This window comes from Capsicum annuum, chromosome 12 (assembly GCF_002878395.1).
Source record: "Capsicum annuum cultivar UCD-10X-F1 chromosome 12, UCD10Xv1.1, whole genome shotgun sequence".
NCBI classification, from domain to species: Eukaryota; Viridiplantae; Streptophyta; class Magnoliopsida; order Solanales; family Solanaceae; genus Capsicum; species Capsicum annuum.
In genome coordinates this window covers 133,704,701-133,722,659 of record NC_061122.1, presented here as the reverse complement: position 1 = coordinate 133,722,659, position 17,959 = coordinate 133,704,701, and the positions used below count along the sequence as shown (strand labels likewise).

General features: G+C 35.0%; 1 protein-coding gene across 1 annotated transcript; it reads left to right on the top strand.

Moving 5' to 3' along the window:
- Positions 1-359: 359 nt before the first annotated feature.
- Positions 360-2,768, top strand: LOC107849176. Its single transcript, XM_016693818.1, has 6 exons — positions 360-453; positions 623-774; positions 854-1,057; positions 1,127-1,138; positions 1,327-1,431; positions 2,577-2,768. Exons 1-6 carry the CDS (start codon positions 360-362, stop codon positions 2,766-2,768), a joined length of 759 nt encoding a protein of 252 aa, XP_016549304.1.
- The last annotated feature ends 15,191 nt before the right edge of the window (positions 2,769-17,959 follow it).

The following is a 17,959-nucleotide window of genomic DNA, read 5'->3' as shown; positions in this document are numbered from 1 at the left end:
AGTCAATAAATATAAGATTAAGAGAGAACAAATTTTAAAAGAACACAATGATAAAATCAGGAAAGCTCAGACACCGATGACACAAAAAGAAAAATAATCTTGAGCAGTCCATTGCACAACAAGGAAAGAATATATTGCCTGTTCACAAGTCAATGATCCAATCATCCTCAAGGGAAGAGATTAATGCTTCATATTTGATCACTACAAAAGGACAAAACAAACAACGGTTATTTCAACCTCAATTTGGAGAGCCCATTAAAAAGGAGTCGAATCACCTATGCATAACATCATATTCCAAGGATTTTCAAAGGTCGATGTTAATACTTTAGATATCATTAGAAGATCAAGATGAACATAATATGCGATTGGATGATCCTGCGGAACAAAAAGAAATTGGTGAGGATGGGTGGTCGAATAGTGATGAGAATATAAATGTTGATTGCGGCACAAATGGTATGTCTTGAATCCTATAATTTTATTACTCATTGTCTTTGTTTCTTATTTCTTGGTTGTTACATTAATCTAGGAGCGCCACAGAAGAAAAATGTTTGAGGACCAACAACATGCAAGGAAATTCATGCGAGAACTTTAGATGAAAAAGAGGTCGTGACATTTGACATAGGACAAGCAGTGGGACCAACTGACAAGGCAGTTTGTAATTTAAGCAACTTCATAGGAACAGTTGCAAGGAATCCCAGATTTATCACCTTGTTTTACACTAGTTGTCATGCTGTTCCAGTTGAAACTAAAAAACGCATATGGGATTATGTCAATGTAAGAAAATTTAATATTGAAGATTGTACATATATTATGTTTATTACTAACCGAAGCTTAATATATTTATTTCGTATAGTCAAAGTTTTTGATTCCAAAGGAAGGACAAAAATGGGTGATGCATGGTCTTCGTGATGCTTGGAGGGGATTCAAGAGAGAAGTTAAACGGAGATGTTTTGATAAAACACTTATTGTTGAACAAATGCTAGCAAAATGTCCCTCTGGCATTCCAGCTATTCACTTATGTCAGTTGATCGAGTATTGGAAGCTTCCAGAAGTTGAAGTGAGATTAAAATAATGCATATATACTCTTGACATATTTTGTATATTTAATTTATGTTCTCTTTTTTAGGCCTTGAGCGAGGTAAATTCTCAAAATAGGAAAAAATAAAACTGGAGACATCGAATGAGACCTGTTAATTTTGGAAGAGTATGCGTGGCATTGGTAATATTTAGTAGGCGCTTTTAAAAAAATTCTATTTTTCAATTTATTTTTTACTTTGTTATAACATGTTTATATTTGTTTTTACTTTAATTTAATATAATTTGTAGCACCGGACAAAAGAAAATAATGAGGAACCATTAAAGGTTGAAATGTTTGTTGCAACTCGTACAAAGACGGGAAAAGAAGTTCAGGCAGATACCCAAATTGCAATAGTAAGTAATTGATTTCAACTGCAGCTAAGTTCATATTTATTCCTTTATATGAAGATGTTTAAGCCTTTATAGTAGAAGAATGCTATCTTGTTTATTATTGATGTGTGTTTATCCTGTATAGTAGTAGAAGAATGCTATCTTGTTTAAGCCTATAAATATACACTAAGCAAGTAGCGACCGATATATATCTTTATATTTTGATGTGTGTTGAAACCATTCTTCAGATTCTAGCAATTTTGGATGATAAACTAAGGGGATGACTTGTTTTATTGCATCAGAAGAATACTATTTAGTGTAATTGGAAAAATCAACCTTCTTTCATTCTATCAGTAGAGTAAAACTTAGTCAAGTTGACCACTCCTTTCAACTACATCAGCAGATAACAATGACAACATGCAGATGCTAAACTAAGGAGCTAACAATGACCACATGCATATGCAAAACTAAGTGACACTATAGTGAATTATCATAAAAAAAATCCCCCTTTCCATTTGTAAAACGGCATTTGTGCAAATTTCAAAAAATACATGGAAGATTTTGCTACAGGGATTACAGGAGGAGTCCTAAAGAAAATGTTTTATGTTCATGTGGTTTTGATAGAAACCTTTGAGGCTATATTTGTATAAGAGGCTGCATTTTCACAATATTGAAACCAAATTACCAAAAATCATTCCTATTCTCTTGTGGGACTATTTGACATATCCAACATTTTATTTCTTAATATTCACGAGGATAACAATTGGTTGTTCAAAGAAACACCAAATTCATTTCCATTTTATTCTAAATAAGATATTCATATATACATATTAGTGCACTACAGCATATAAGCTTGCATTCTGGAAAAGGTAAAAAACAAAGTTGTTTACATCTGTGGATGGGAACAGCCGAAGTAGTATAGTGCATATAGATAGAAGAAAAGGTATTGACTGTAGGCTAATAATATTCCTTCTCTATTTTAGAATGGGTTCCTGAGGCCTCAGGAACTGAAATCTGCTTTGGCTTTATGAGACTGATTTTATTCCCAGGAGTATTATTGTTAAGAAAGATGGATTTTTGCCCTGAGACTGAGGAGACTTGTTTTGAAATGTATCTTATATATACTGCATTATTTCTTCTCCTGAAAGCTATTGTTTTACTTTTTTAAGTATGAACTAGAGAATTATCAAAATGATGGGAAAACACCAGATGATGCATTCACGATAGTGTTTGGAAAAGAGAAGCCTGGTCGAGTTAGAGGCTATGGTAGATCAGTGACAAGAACTTCTCTGGAAAAAGATGAGGAAATGAACGAGCTTACACAAAAGAAGGCTAATGAAGTCACTTCTATGAAGGACTAAAGTATAAGTCAAATGAGATAAGAAATGCGACAGATTTTTAGTCAATTGGTGCAAAATAATCCTGGATTGAATTTTCAAGATATACTAGGGAGTGACAGATCTAACATTCCTTCACGTGATGCGGGTAACGCACAAGCTGTAAGTGGAAAAATTCTTTCAAATTTTTCCAGCTCAGCTCATGCTTCGGTACATGAAAAGGAACTTTATCTTAAAAATACACAAGAAATTGAAATTCTGTACTTTAACCTTGATTGAATGAATTAAAGAAACTTTGGATTCACATATTTCCTCATATCAAGATTGAAAAAATATTTGTATTTACTTTGTTTGTTTCATTTTGAATGTGTAGGATCAAAGTGGGGGATCAAATTTGAATGGTGGGGCGCCACAACTCAACTTGATCGAGATTGAACTAAATGATGAATTTTTGAAATATTTTATATTCGTTTATATACATTTGGTTTGTGTGGAACTTGATACAATTTTTTAATATGTTGCCTTCTCTTATTAGTATGTAAAAGACATATATTTTTTAAATCAAATCTATGCACTTCAATTATTTATGTAACGTCCTTAGTGATACATACATTTTGATCAAAATAATTATTTTTCAATTAGAAATTACATATGAACATTTGATATGTCTAATGCAATTTTAGTGAAATGTGGTTTGAAATGTCAAATTTTAGGCAACATTGATACACTTTGAAAGTGTTGCTAAAGCGTGGTTACACTTTACATGTTTTTTCATAGGGGATGTATAAAAGGCTACGTTTTTAAAGTATGAAAAGTAATAAATAAAAGGCCACGTTTTTTAAGTGTTGTTATAGAGGTGCCACAAAAGGCTACGCTTGTTAAGCATGCCCAATAATGAAACAAAGGCAACATTTTTTAACTGTTACTATAGAGCTTCTACAAAAGGCTACACTTGTGAAGCGTGACCATAGAAAAACAAAGGCAACACTTGTAAGTGTAGCATTATCAAATAAAAGTGTTGCCAATGAGAAGCTATAAAGAGCGTTGCCTTTATACGTTAAAGGCCACGGTTTTAAAATGTAGCTGCTATGGAAACACTTCAAAAGTGTGGCCTTTGAGCAAAGGTTATGCCTCTTTAGACCACACCCCAAAAAGTGTTGTCTAAAGTCAAAAAGTGTAGCCTTTGATCAAAGGCCATACTTTATGCTATTTTAGGCCACGCTTTGCAAGTGTAGCCCGAGGCCAACAATGTTGTAGTGAATTACAAAATTGAGGCTGACAACAACAACCCACGTACACTTTAACCCCTATTTACAAATAACTCCAAGAGGGAGATCTAGCTACACATAGGGTAAATAAGCCAAGATATACCCATAATCTCCATTTAAATGATTTATTGAAGCTTAAGTGAATGTTACTTCAAACTTAGGACTCCCACAAATCTCCAATGAAAATAAGATATTTCCCCACTTAGAAGTTACTCTAATGTATTCTTGACCCTAACTTTATACAATATTTTCTTCTCCAAAAAATAGAGGCTATAAACTCAAGAGCTAAACCTAAAAATTGGGGAAGATGGAATATGATGAATAATTCTAGGGTTTAAGTATTTTTGTCAAAATAGGGACCTTCCACGTGCATTTCTAGATTTTTTCTTTGGCTGAAATCTTCTGCTAAGCCACGATCAGACCAGCTTAGCCAAGACCATAGCCTCCACATCCGCGATAGACTTACGTGACCACAATTGATTGACCCTACTAAACTATCACGATCGTGGTCATCATACCACAAATGTTACTGTGGTCAGGAGATCGCGACTGCAGTTAGGAGATCGTGACTGCGGTTAGGAGATCGAGACAGTGGTCAGGAGACCGTGACTGCAGTAACTGAGGACCTTCTTTCTCTTTTTTTGATCATTTTAAGCTCCAATCCACATCTTTCTATCCCCTAACTCTATACCTACAAGGAGTGGATATTAGTGTATTTAATCACAATTATGTCCCCTTTATTCATTAAAAATAAGGTAATATATTTAAATGTTGAGTGTGAATGAGTGGTAAAATTACCACTTATCAACACTCCCAACCTAATGCTATTGCTTTTCCTCAAGAAACACTGCCTCTTACCATGAGACACCATTATTTATGCCCAAACTTCATGCCTTAAAGATCATAATGACTTCAACCTTAGTCACTACCACTAGTAGCTCATTGCATAGGGTCTAAGCTATTTTTCACAAGCTATTTTTCACCACTCCCCTCATCATAAGATGTACTATAAAAGCATACAAAAGACTTCAAAGAGTAATCAAGCAACAACAACTAATGCTCTAGAAGTGACTCCCTTTTTGACTTAAACTAAGTTATACTCTATTTGCCTCACCGCTCAAAAGGTGACGAAATCACCAACCTAAAGTTGTTTCACATGCCAACCTCACAAGAAGGAGAATTCCATACACTAGGCTAACAAATATGCAACAATAAATTTTAAGTGAAAAAATCTCTATCCCTCAAAAAAGAAATCTCTATGCAATAAGTATCATACTATAGGCTTGCCACTATTTTCAATTGCCACTATCAAGAAAGTGAATGTTTTGATATTTGGAAGGACATTCTAAGTTTGTAACATAGGTTTTGGTTAGGGCAGGATATCATTTGGGAATAGCATGGCTACACCCATCTTTGAACATTTACATCATACTTTTCAATCCTCTTTTTTGACTATGGGCCACTATTCTTTATTTTCTCTCATTTTTCATGCCTACCTTTTGCCTTCTTTGTTCACCTAATTTCTTCCATTCTTTTTTATTGCACGCTAGTGTAATTCATTCTTTTGTTTTATCCTTTTTTTTTTCTATTCATTTTCTTTCATTGCTAAGGCACAGTAGGCATTTTATTTACATCTTCATGGCCACAAACTTAGTTCCATCAATCTTTACCACCCCCAACTTATGATTTTAGCCTTAAATTGCATTTTCCAGTTCAAGAAAAGTATGGTTCGAATGAAGGATAAAAATATTTTTTCACGGCTTATAATGTGTTTGCCAAAGAATGGTCCAAAGGCTCAAAATGGGTTACTAGGGATTACATTCATGCTTGGGTAGGATTTATGGATAAAGTGGTTTCTAAAACTATAAAGAAGGCCTATGATCATTTCTCCAACCAAATACAATAAAAATTAGCTTTGAAGATTAATGAGGCATGTTCTAGATAACAAAAGTATACAAGAGATGAATGCAAAGAGCTCACCACACATGGCATAAAAAAGCTCACTGAGGAGGCTCAATTGTCCCTTCCATAAGGGAAAAAATTGTAGTATCTATCATTATTTACATGTCAAAAACTTATAGAGTCACAAAATGAGAAGAAATTTTGTTAAAAATTTGCTCTAGTTTATGCCCTGGATTTTTAAAATTTTTTGAATGGAAGGGGTTATTTATGTGGCATTGCACCATGCTTAATTTGCTAGGTTATGGCAACAACCAAAGCCTTAGTCTCACATTTTTCCTAAAAGTGGGCAAACCAATCATATGGCTACTCAAACTTTGCAAATGGCATCAAATGTGACCTTAATTTACAATTTTCAATGTTACAGGTACTCAGACTTCTCCTGCATCTATCTCTCAAAACCCAAACACGATGCTTTACCCTTAAGAATGTTGTCACTCAATATATCAAGGTCAAAGCTAGTCATGCATCACCCTATCAAAATATAATTAAATTAAAGGAAAAACTAAAACTAAAAATCAAATAATCATCCATAAATGTGGGCACCATCAGAGTGCACCAAAATGTAGCATCCAAAAAAAAACCAAAATAATATCCAATATGTCATCCCAAAAAAGGAAAAAAAAATATCCAGCAACTCATCACCAGAATAATACAAATATCGGGGTAACCCTAACTGAAAGAAATACAGTGTCCTTATTGCATGTGTAATAAAATAAGAGTAATAGGGGTCTCCCTTAATCTGCATTAAGAGATTCTCTCTCTCGCTGACTCTGCATCATTACCACCGATATCATCAGCTCACTAATCCATACGGTCCTCATCTTCACTATCTAACCTCGGTGAATGTACTCTCTCATTAGGCTTGAACACCATGAATATGCCCTATACCCCTTCATAGTTTCTTTAAGAACTAATTTCTTTTCTTCTGTCTCTTCATCATCTTATCATGTAAGTCCTTGAGGTCCCTGTATAACTCAGCTAAGGCTGAGTAGGGTCCGTCCAATCTAGCAACAGTGGCTCCCTACTTTTTTTTCTCCTTATGATCTATGTCATAATCCAATCAAGTCACATAAGAGTGGCGAGTGGTAGAGGACTTTCCTAGTCCCTGAGGTAATTTAGACACTAACTCTCTGACCTCTCATACCTAGCCTAAAATGTCATCGAAGGGGTTGGATGATAAAGGTCTGCAAGAATTCGTATCCTCTTGGGCAGATTTATTGGATTTTATCTTTCTTTTGTTGCTCTAGCATGGGGCTCCCTTACCCTTGAATTTAAGTGGGAAGATGCGGAGGCCTTGGAGCACCCATGTATCTGCAGTATATTATTACACATATGCTCTCTTACATGGCTCATTAATAAGGGACGTAAAGAGAAGATGTGTACCTCTATGGTTCTTGATATACCACCACTCTGAGATCACAATCTCGCCCATATTCAGAGTAATGCCAGATAGGATACAAGCCACCATTTGAGCTTGCATTTCTATGGCAATGGTCATGTAAGTGCATAGTGAGACTCTACTACAGATGATATTCAGCCATAGGTTGGCTTAAGCTGTGAAATCATTCATAGAATTATCTCTCTTGGTGATGGCCCAATATACTTCTTTGCTCGAGCATAGTATATTTTCCATCTAGGTTCCTGGCTCATATTTTTTTTTCTAGGAATTTCCCTATGTCAGCATTCGGCAGCCCATATACCTTATTAATCCACTACACTCCAAAGTTCACTTGCTTTCCACAAATTTTCATCGATGGGCTTGTAGGAGAAACTACACTAAGGTTCACGTAGAACTCACGTACCCACTACTCATTTGCATAGCAGGGGTCCAAGGCAAAACACATCCACCCAGTAGCATTGATTTGTTCATGGAATGCTGGGAGCTTCTCCTCCACTTTATTAAGGAAAATTCCCCTTTTCGTGAGTAATTTCATGCATTACAGATCTTTGAAGTAGAGGTATTGGCATTCAGTAGCCATGAACCTGGCATTATCAAAATCTCCCATCTTTGAGGGTTGAAACCTATAATCAATGAATCTCAGACAATCATTAGCATTATCATAACAAAAACATGCCCAATCAAATAGGTAAGCTCATGTTGTAGAATTATAGAAGGTTCTGGGAGCTTGCATGGATTTGCAGAACATTTAGTTTCTGCAAAAACTGTCCTCAGATATGGCGATTGAGGAGTATTTAATCATGATTGTAGTACCTGAGACTAGATTTGACGGTTTTGCACTTCAATCTAAATACATACTTTTAACCTCAACTTTTTATTTTTTCTAGGCATATCAACATTATAATCAGAGAATTTTAAGCCTAGAATGTATGATTTCAGCCCTATACTTTAAAGAATTTAAATTGTACTCACTGGGGTATTACACCGAACACATGGTGCACACTTCTATTTAAGCATTATTTTAGCCCTAATTCTGGGTAATCAAGAAATCCCTGCTATTGTATACACTAACTACTATAGCTAACCACACAATAATTGCAATAAAACATACATTTAGTATTGAAAATAATATTTCAGGCCTTTCCCTAAACTCTAGGTTCTAAGCATGTAATCACATTAACAACGAGGAAATTAAGACACACATCAAGATTGAAGATGAAAATTGGTTGATATGACACTCGGATACAACACAGATAGAAAAAATTTGGAGAGAATTTGAGTAAATTAGAAAAAGAGGTGTGTGGGAAATGGCATTCGGATGGTCTTTTTAATATGATATGACCACGATTGCGGTCCTAGTTCTGTGATTGCAGTCACGTGGACTCCAAGATTGTGGTGGCATGGACATCGATCTTGGTAACTAAGACCAAAATCAAATCTCCTACACTCCACTGTTAGATCCCAACATGCCAATTTCACATTTTTCTCTTTTCAAGTCCAATCAACATTTCTCTTAGTACCAATATTTCATGGATTATGCATGCACGAAAACAAAAATAAAATTTTACTCTATCATGCATAAACAAAAGGATACGGGCCACTTTTTGTGGCGTAATTGGGTGCCTCCCGTTGAGTGCTTTGTTTAACATCATGGCACAATGCCTCCACTATTTTATTTTATGTTTCCACATAGAAGATTTGAATCTCCATCCCAACTTTTGTTCAGTATGAAATAAGAGGCATAGGGACAAAAGATTCAAATCTTCTAAAATGAAACTTCAAAGATATGAGGACATGGTGAGCAAGCTTTGATCTTGCCATTTTGAAGAGTTGAACCTTTTACCAAATTTTATATCAACTTTGTTGATTGGTTCTTTGGACATAAGTGAGGACATAAATAGGCCACTCTGTTTCCATCGAAAATTGAGTTCCTTGGCCTTTGACGATGGGGTTTCCATGTGCTCCTTTGGACTATCGATCTCTAAAATATAAGAATCGAAGTTTGTCTCCCCATAATCCACTATTTATGTGGATGGATGGATTCTCATCACATTCTAGAAGAATAATGTTTAAAAGTGGTTTGAGCGATGCCCAACCCCTAGTTTTAGGATTTCCTCCTACAAAGCATCTTTACCCCGAAATAAACTAGAGTCATCATAAGAGTTTAGATTTATGTCTTTTTTCGACTCTAATACCATTCCTTTTATTTTGGATTCTTTCTCCTCATATGTCTCAGTTGATTGGGAAGTTATCGAGGAGTATTTTCTACCAAGATCATCATCATCACTTGGTTTCTCTTCTTAACATACCTCCTCTTGGGAAATGGGAATGATAGTGATAGTTTCAAGCTTTTCTTCTTTACCTATTTCCTCCATCTTTCCACTTTAACATCCTAATGCCTCTTGATACATGTATTGTATAGTCCCCCCGTTGTATCTACCCAATACAAAATAGCTAGTAGTATTGTGTCAATGCTATTGGACTCGGTATGGTTCTCTTCTTTCTTCTCATCATAAGACCTATCAAGCTCATAAAAAGAACTAGCAACCCGGTATGCATTATAGGGGTAGGGGGCATTTGGACACAATCACTCCAATGTATATCTCGACCACTACATTGGGAGCACCTATACTCTCCATAGGATTGTGATGGTGGGTCCATCTCTCTATGGGGAGCATAGTTAGAATCTCTCCTAAAGTATGGTATGTCATGATATGGACTTGTGTCATTAAGGCCGAACTTCAAACTACAAACACAATATTTGTCGAAAGATGCCATAGAGAAAAGTAAAATATAATAAAAATCTATCTACAAAAGAAAATTCATAAACAAATATTTACAAGATTAAATTTAAGCAAGTAAGCTAAAATTTCAAACTAACTTAATATACAAAGTTGTTCCCTGGCAACGACGCCATTTCTTATAACGCTTAACTTACACGTCAATTTAAGTGCAAGGATGTCATCGTCAATATATTTACCGAACTTAGGAGTCAGGGTCAAATATATTAGGAATAATGTGAATGTTAATCAAATTGATTCAAAATAATAGATACAAGTTTAATTGAAACCAATACTACAAGAAGATTAAAAAGGGGGTAAAAGTGTCAACACTAATGTTTCTTTTTTGGGTTTTTCTTGTATAAATTCGAGAATATGAATAATTAGAGTTTTATCAATTAGGCACGAATCTTGGGATTATGAATTACTAAAGGAATGACATATGGGTGTTAGTGATCAACATTCATTTAGTAAATCAAATATGGGCAGGTTCGGTTATAGATTTTAATGTTAGTCTTTCAACAAAACACCAAAGATTCACTCCTTGATTCTTTTGAATACCTAATAGGTCTTTCAACATTTGGTAACCAAACATTAATTTAGGCATCCCTAGTTCTAGGATGATACCCATGGGATAGTTAACTTCACAATCACTCTTATGTCTAAGATAGTAAAAATTTAGCAACCCACACAAATAATGGTCTATCATTGCTTTTCTCTCCACATTCCTCTTTTAAGTATTATGTGGATTCTTAAAGTTCACCCAAAACCCTTCTTTTGAAGATAGCCTTGAGATTTCTAGAGTTTGGAGCTTTTACTCATCCAACCCATGTGGGTATTTGGGGCTTTCACCCTCAAATCCCAACCAAGGCATAGCAATGATAAAACCCATAAGTATGAACTACCAAATTAAGGCAAAGAATGATAACCCACACACACTTTAACTCTTATTCACACATAACCCCTAGAGGGAGATCTAGATACACATAAGATTAATAAGCAAAGATATACCCATAATAACTATTGAAATGATTTATTGAAGCTTGAGTGAATGTTACTTCAAACATTAGACTCCCTCAAACCTCCAATAGAAGTGAGCAATTTCCCCACATAGAAGTTACTCCAATGTAAGCCTAAAAATTAGGAAAGATGGAATATGATGAATAATTATAGGGTTTGAGTCTTTTTTTCAAAATTAGGATCAGCCACCTGCATTTACAAATTTACCCTACGCTGAACACTTTTGCTAAGCCAAGATCGCAATAGCTTGTCCATGACCGCGACATCCCTGACTGCGATACACTTATGCAACCATGGTTGATTCACCCTTCTTGAATGTTATGATCACAGTAGCTGACCACGACCACTTTAACTTAGGCCCTTTTGATCTAGGTCTTCAATTGCACTTTCCTGCTTCCTTTTTGATCATTTTAAGCTCCAATCCATATCTTTATATCTCCTAAACTCAATGCCTACAAAGAGTGGATACTAGTGCATTTAATCATAATTATATCTTATTTATTCATTCAAAACAAGGTAATGTACATAAATATTCAGTGTGAATGAGCAGTGAAATCCCCACTCATCAAGGTCCAAATAATCTGTAGGTTAAGTCATATAAACCTCTTCATGTAAATGTCCATATAGAAAAGCATTTTTTATTTCAAGCTGTCGAAGAGACAAACACCTTGATAGAGCTAATGATATAACAACTCGAATAGTAGTTAGTTTTACAACATGAGTAAATGTATTATGATAGTCAACTCCAGCTTCTTGATGAAACTCCTTAGCAACGAGTCTTGGCTTGTAGCGCTCTACTGAACCATCCGGACTAAGCTTTAACATATAAATCCATTGGCTTCCCACAAAATTTTTGGCAGTGAAGGAGAGAACTAAGGACCAAGTACTATTCTAAATAAGGGAATTATACTCCTCTTTCATGGATTGCCTCCAATTCACACCCTTTTTGTCTTAAGAGAAACAAATAGGTTCAATAGGAAGGGATGGCGGAGGGAGTGGGTACTTGGAGGCTGAGTTAACTTGATATGATATGTTGTTGGCTTTAGCTCTAGTGATCATAGGCTGTGGAACAAAACAAGCACTTGGCTTTGATGAAGAAACTACTCGAGGTGCAAAATTAATATGTACATTGCATAGTTATTGTACTTCATTAAAGGAAGCAATATTAGGAGTAAATTGAGGTATAGAAGAAAAAATAATACAAGTTGAAGCAACTGGCAACAAAGGACGAAGTAAAGAAGCAGATGACTAGGTTGGGGATGATAGAGATGGTGACAGCTGGACAATAACCTTGAAGGTAAAATATGACTCATCAACAATCACATGTCATGATATGTACAATCAATTAGTAGGAACGTGCAAAAATTTGTATCCCATGTGATGAGCACTAAATCCCAAAAAACACATTTAAGAGACCTATATTCAATTTTTTTAGAGTTGTGTGGTCTCAATTAAAGGAAGCAAGCACAACCAAACACCATATAGAATTTCTAATCTGGAAATTTTCCAAATAAGTTTTCAAAAGGATAAATATTAACTAAGACCGGAGTAGGTAGCCTATTGATAAGATAAATGGCAGACAATAATGCATCATCCCATAGTTTAAAAAGAAACAAAGAATGAGCTAACATAGTTAAATGCATTTGAGCTAGGTGACAATGTTTGTGTTCAACAATGCTATTTTGTTATTGTGTGTGGGGACATGAAATTTGATGAAAAATGCCATGTTGAGCAAGAAAAGTAGAAAGTATTCTATATTCCCCACCCCAATCAGAATGTAGTACCTTTATTTTCCTCTCAAATTTTTTTTCTACTTTAGATTTAAACTTCAAAAATATGGAATAAGCTTCGCTCTTAGAAATAATGGGAAATAACCAAGTGTACTTAGTGTAATTATTAACAAAAATAACATAATAACATAATTATTATCAGTACAGTACCACATAATGTTAAACCATGAATAATACCAGTGGCTTTTTATTGGGAATAGGATATAGCATTGAGAGGGAAGTATGGGTTTGACGTACCCTATTTCCTAAAAAATATATGCCCCCAGAGGATTTCGGGAATGGCCACAGAGAATTTCCCCTTGCACAAATAGGATCAGTATAGTGATCACTCCAGTTCCCTTTCCACTTGGATAACAATTATGAACCCTCCTTATCGTAGGTTAGACGTTGGATTCGATGGTAACAATCATGGTTTATGTCGGTTACATGATAGCTCCCATAGTTTAGTCAGTATTGGTAGTCTATTTCCATTTAGTTTTTCCTGACCAAGCAGTCAGTTTTAGCATTTATTTTGTCAATTTTACAAACTCCACCTGTTACTCAGATAATGTCAGTGTATTAAAATACTTAGTCTTGCATGTTCATGTAATTACATTCAGTTTTAACATGTATTTCAATTAGTTCTTACCGCACTTACCAGTACATTCAAAGTACTGATCATATACCTTTCTCTTGGTCTATAGTGTCTTATAATATAGGTTTGAAGGCATATTTTCCTACCATTCTTAGAAAGCTCAGCAACTCCTGGCAGTGGTAGTGGAAAGTCCTCATCCATCAAGGACGTGATATGTTATTTCATTCATTTACATATTTTATTAGGAATAAGTTAGTTCAGGGTTTGTCCCATTAACTCTGTATGATTCTTATAGGCTTTCATATAATTAGACAGTAATTCAATTTTCAGTTATTATCAGTTGTTGAGTAAGATAGTTTAGTTTCAGTGCTTTTTATCAACAACTTTAAACATGCCTTTTATATATTTTAGTATTTAGACTGACTGCACCTTATTTGTTTATTTTTCACATATGCTTTACTTTATTTTTATTCAGTGCTCACCGCAGATACTAGACCATGTGTTAGCTTGGCATCACTTGTGGCCTTAAGCATCGTGTTGCGACCCTGAGATAGCCTCGAGACATGACAAAACTAGGTAACAAGCTTATATATTTTAAGTATCCTAGGGAGTCTGAAAGCCACATTGAGTAGAGTTTTGTGCATCTTTGTGAAGCACACTACACATATGGATAGGATGCTAAGAGATGTTTTTAGATAAGTTTCCCTTCTTTTAGTATTCATGTTGTGCAAAAGAGCATGAGCTCTATTTAATTCCTCTTTGTAACTCATTCTTTATTCCATTTACAGACAGTGCGTCATACAAGAAAAATTGGAAGAAAGAACGGGGATTAGCCCACACCACCACCCATTCAGGAAGATCCCCTAAACGATCATGTTTCTCATGTTGAGTACAGGGTCTCTTTCGCTGCCTTATCCTATTCTGTAGCAGCTCAAAATAATTAAAAGGTTGACACGCCAAAAAACTGAGCCATGTCCTATAGGCACCTTATGCCAATATGAATCTGAGGTCACCCCTATAACCCAACCTAATCATCACTTAAATTACAAGGGTCGGGTGAATCCCAAACATATATTAATATAGCAGAAAACAAACTAAAAATCATGGCTTAAACATGTCTAAAAACTTCATTAGATTCATCAAACTAACCATTATACCCAAGTCCACATTCATCCAGAATAGCTCTCTACAAATTGATATTTAGAAATGTATATATTATAACAAGCCCACCACCATAGCAAAACAAAGTAAAAGTAAGACTATGTCTAAAGACAGGTGACCAAGTTCCAAAGTAAGAATGCTCACCACCTAAAAGTAAATGCAAAAATTGCTTCGATCACCTAATAACTGTGTAGGAAGAGAAGATGATTCTTCAGCCCCTATGTCATGTGGTGACATAGCATTTGGATACGATTAGCAGTTGGAGCACTACCATGTAACTGAAGGAATAGAATAAAATAACATAGACAATCAACAAGAAGTCAGTATATCATATTCAACCATATTTATGACCTTATCTATACATATAGGTATGTGACATGCCAAACCAGTAAACAAGTCTTAATAACAAGGAGGACTCCAACCTTTCACACTTAGATTCAAACAATTCTTATTAGGTATGGGACTTCAACAATAATCACATATTACTTAGATGAAGGACTCTAACAATGTACTTCCTTATTAAGAATGGGACTTTAACCATATTCACATCAATCCAAATAAGGAACTTAAACCACATATATATTTATTAGGGTAAGGTACTCTAATCACATGATCACATATTAGGCAGGGGACTCTAAACTCATGTTGTATTAGATAGGGGACTTTAACCCAAACCATTTTATTTGGCAAGGTACCTTATCCTCAAGAGATCTCATTGTGTAAGGGATTTTAACCATATGTGATTTCCTTAGGCAAGTGACTTTAGTCTCATACCTTTTTTTTGGATAAGAGAATTTAACCAAAAGCCAATAGAGTGCTCTTAAAAGTATGCCAATAGACAAAACTCCGTGGATGAATGGATTTTTGGTAGAATTCTTCACTAGAGAATGGAGTATAGTCAAGGTAGATGTCCTAAATATAGTAAAAGAATTCTTTACATCAGGAAAAATTCTAAAATCATTTAGCTATACTGTAATCACTTTTGTCCCCAAATGTGCTAATCCTACCACGGTAAAAGATTATATACCTATAGCCTGTTGTAATACCTTTTACAAGGTCATCACAAAGGTCCTACCAAATAGAATCAAACAAGATTTTGGTACCATCATAGGATCCTCACAGTCATCATTCATTGAAGGGAGAAGTATCATCGATAACATACTCTTTAGCCATGAGTTATTCAAGTGGATACTAGGAAGGGACTATCTCCAAGGTGTGTATTGAAAGTTGACTTGAGGAAAGCATATGACTATATTGAGTGGTGATTTCTCAAGAGTGTATTAGATGATTTGGGATTCCTTGGAAAGTCTATTTATTGGGTCATAAAAAATGTATATTTTATCCTATTCACTAGTCATAAATGGTGGACTCACCAAACCTTTCAGGGAAACAAAGGTATAAGGAAAGGTGACCCTATTTCACCTTATCTTTTCTAATAGCCATGGAATACTTTAATAGAGAACTTAATACTTTGGATAAACACCAAGGATTTTAGTACCATCCAAGGTGTAAAAAACAAAGAGTCAAACATATATGTTTTGCTGATGACTTGTTACTATTCTGTAAAGTTGATCTCCAATCAGACAGATTACTCCAGAAGGCATTCCAAATTTTTTGTAAAGCACCAGTACTGCAAGCAAACATGGAAAAGATTTCTATTTAATTTTTCGGCACTAAGCCTCTAATAAAGCAGCAAATACTGGATTATTTCAGCTTTAATGAGGGAGGGTTACCTTTCAAGTACCTTGGTGTTCCTTTATCCTCAAAGTAGCTCATAATAGATCAATACTTACCAGTAGTAGACAAGATAGTTGAGAGAAGGAAATACAGGAGTGCTAAATATGTAGGTAGACTCCAGCTGATTAAAACTGAGGTTTTTGGAATTCATACCTACAAGGCATAAATCTTTCTTATGCCAAAAAAGATTATAAAACTAATTAGAGGATTATGCAGAGTATTTCTGTGGACTGGTGCTGTTTTGAACTCAAAGAAAGCTTTGGTTGGTTGGGACAAGTTCTACCTCCCAAAGTTAGTGGGAGGACTAAGTGTCCTAAACCTTTACCTATGAATAAAGCTACAATCACAAAGCAACTTTGGTCCCTTACAGGTAAGAAGGACTTCCTATGGATCAAATGGGTCCATGCCTATTATTTAAAAAATGACACTGTGGAGACATGTGAGAGTAAAAGAAATGCCACTTGGGTAATTAGGAAGATCATAAATAAAATAAATCATGTTATGACAACTCCAAGACTCTAAGGGCAGTTGCTAGCTAGATTAAATTCATGTGTTCAAGGCTCAAAATTTGATATGAAAATATTGTATGATGCACTACTTCCTTAACTACCAAAATTAAAATGGAAAGGTATCATATTGAATCATGGTGTGCATCCCAGACATAAATTGATTCTGTGGTTATCTTTATTACATAGACTATCTACCACTGAACGGTTAGCCAGATTTGCGATTGAAGTCCCCCAGTGTATTTTCTGTGGAAATGATGATGAAACTCATGAACTTTTGTTCTTGGAATATCATATTACTAGAAGATTATGGATAATATTGATAAAATAGTTTGGCGTTCAAATAAAAGTGGGACGCTGGATATTAGAAGTGGAATGGGTTGCAAAATAGGTGATAGGAAAATCTGCTAGAGGGGCTATTATTTGTTGTGTATTTTCTATGATGGTTAACACCATCTGGAGAGAAAGGAACCTCATCATATTCCAACATTAAAGGTATCAAGAAGATAGTGTATGCATATGAATATCTATCCGTATGCATATCTAAGGTTAAATATATAGGAAGTGGTATTTGGTTCTAAAGCAGTTACAGGCGGGGCCTTGACATAGTTGTTTAGTTGCTAAAGATTATGGTCCTATATTAGTTTTTGTGAATGCCTTAATATTGGTGGAATAGTTTCTCACTAGTTTGGAATCCCTTTTTACTTAAATGTAGTTCCTTAAACTAGTATGATGTAGTCTATTAAAATTTTGAGAAATAAGGTGTAGGTCCCTATTTGGCTTTGTAAATATTCTCTTTGGTGAAATAAAATTTTTTTATTTACCAAAAAAAAGAATTTAACCACAAGCCATTATGAATATCACTAGTTGACATTGGGATTCCAACCCCTTTTCCATAGATCATTAACCATTCAATTCACACTTAAGTACTTTAACCTATGTAGACAATTCAAAACTATTCATGACTACATGGTCCTTGTAGGAACATTTGTTGCCCAACCATTTCAATAGTCCAATT

What these genes read in the sequence shown, in the direction of transcription:
- LOC107849176 (XM_016693818.1), top strand. Translation starts at nt 360, where the DNA reads ATGCGATTGGATGATCCTGCGGAACAAAAAGAAATTGGTGAGGATGGG. An exon ending in GCATATGGGATTATGTCAAT is followed by an intron (nt 775 to 853) that starts GTAAGAAAATTT and finishes TATTTCGTATAG; the next exon opens with TCAAAGTTTTTGATTCCAAA. An exon ending in CAGATACCCAAATTGCAATA is followed by an intron (nt 1,432 to 2,576) that starts GTAAGTAATTGA and finishes TACTTTTTTAAG; the next exon opens with TATGAACTAGAGAATTATCA.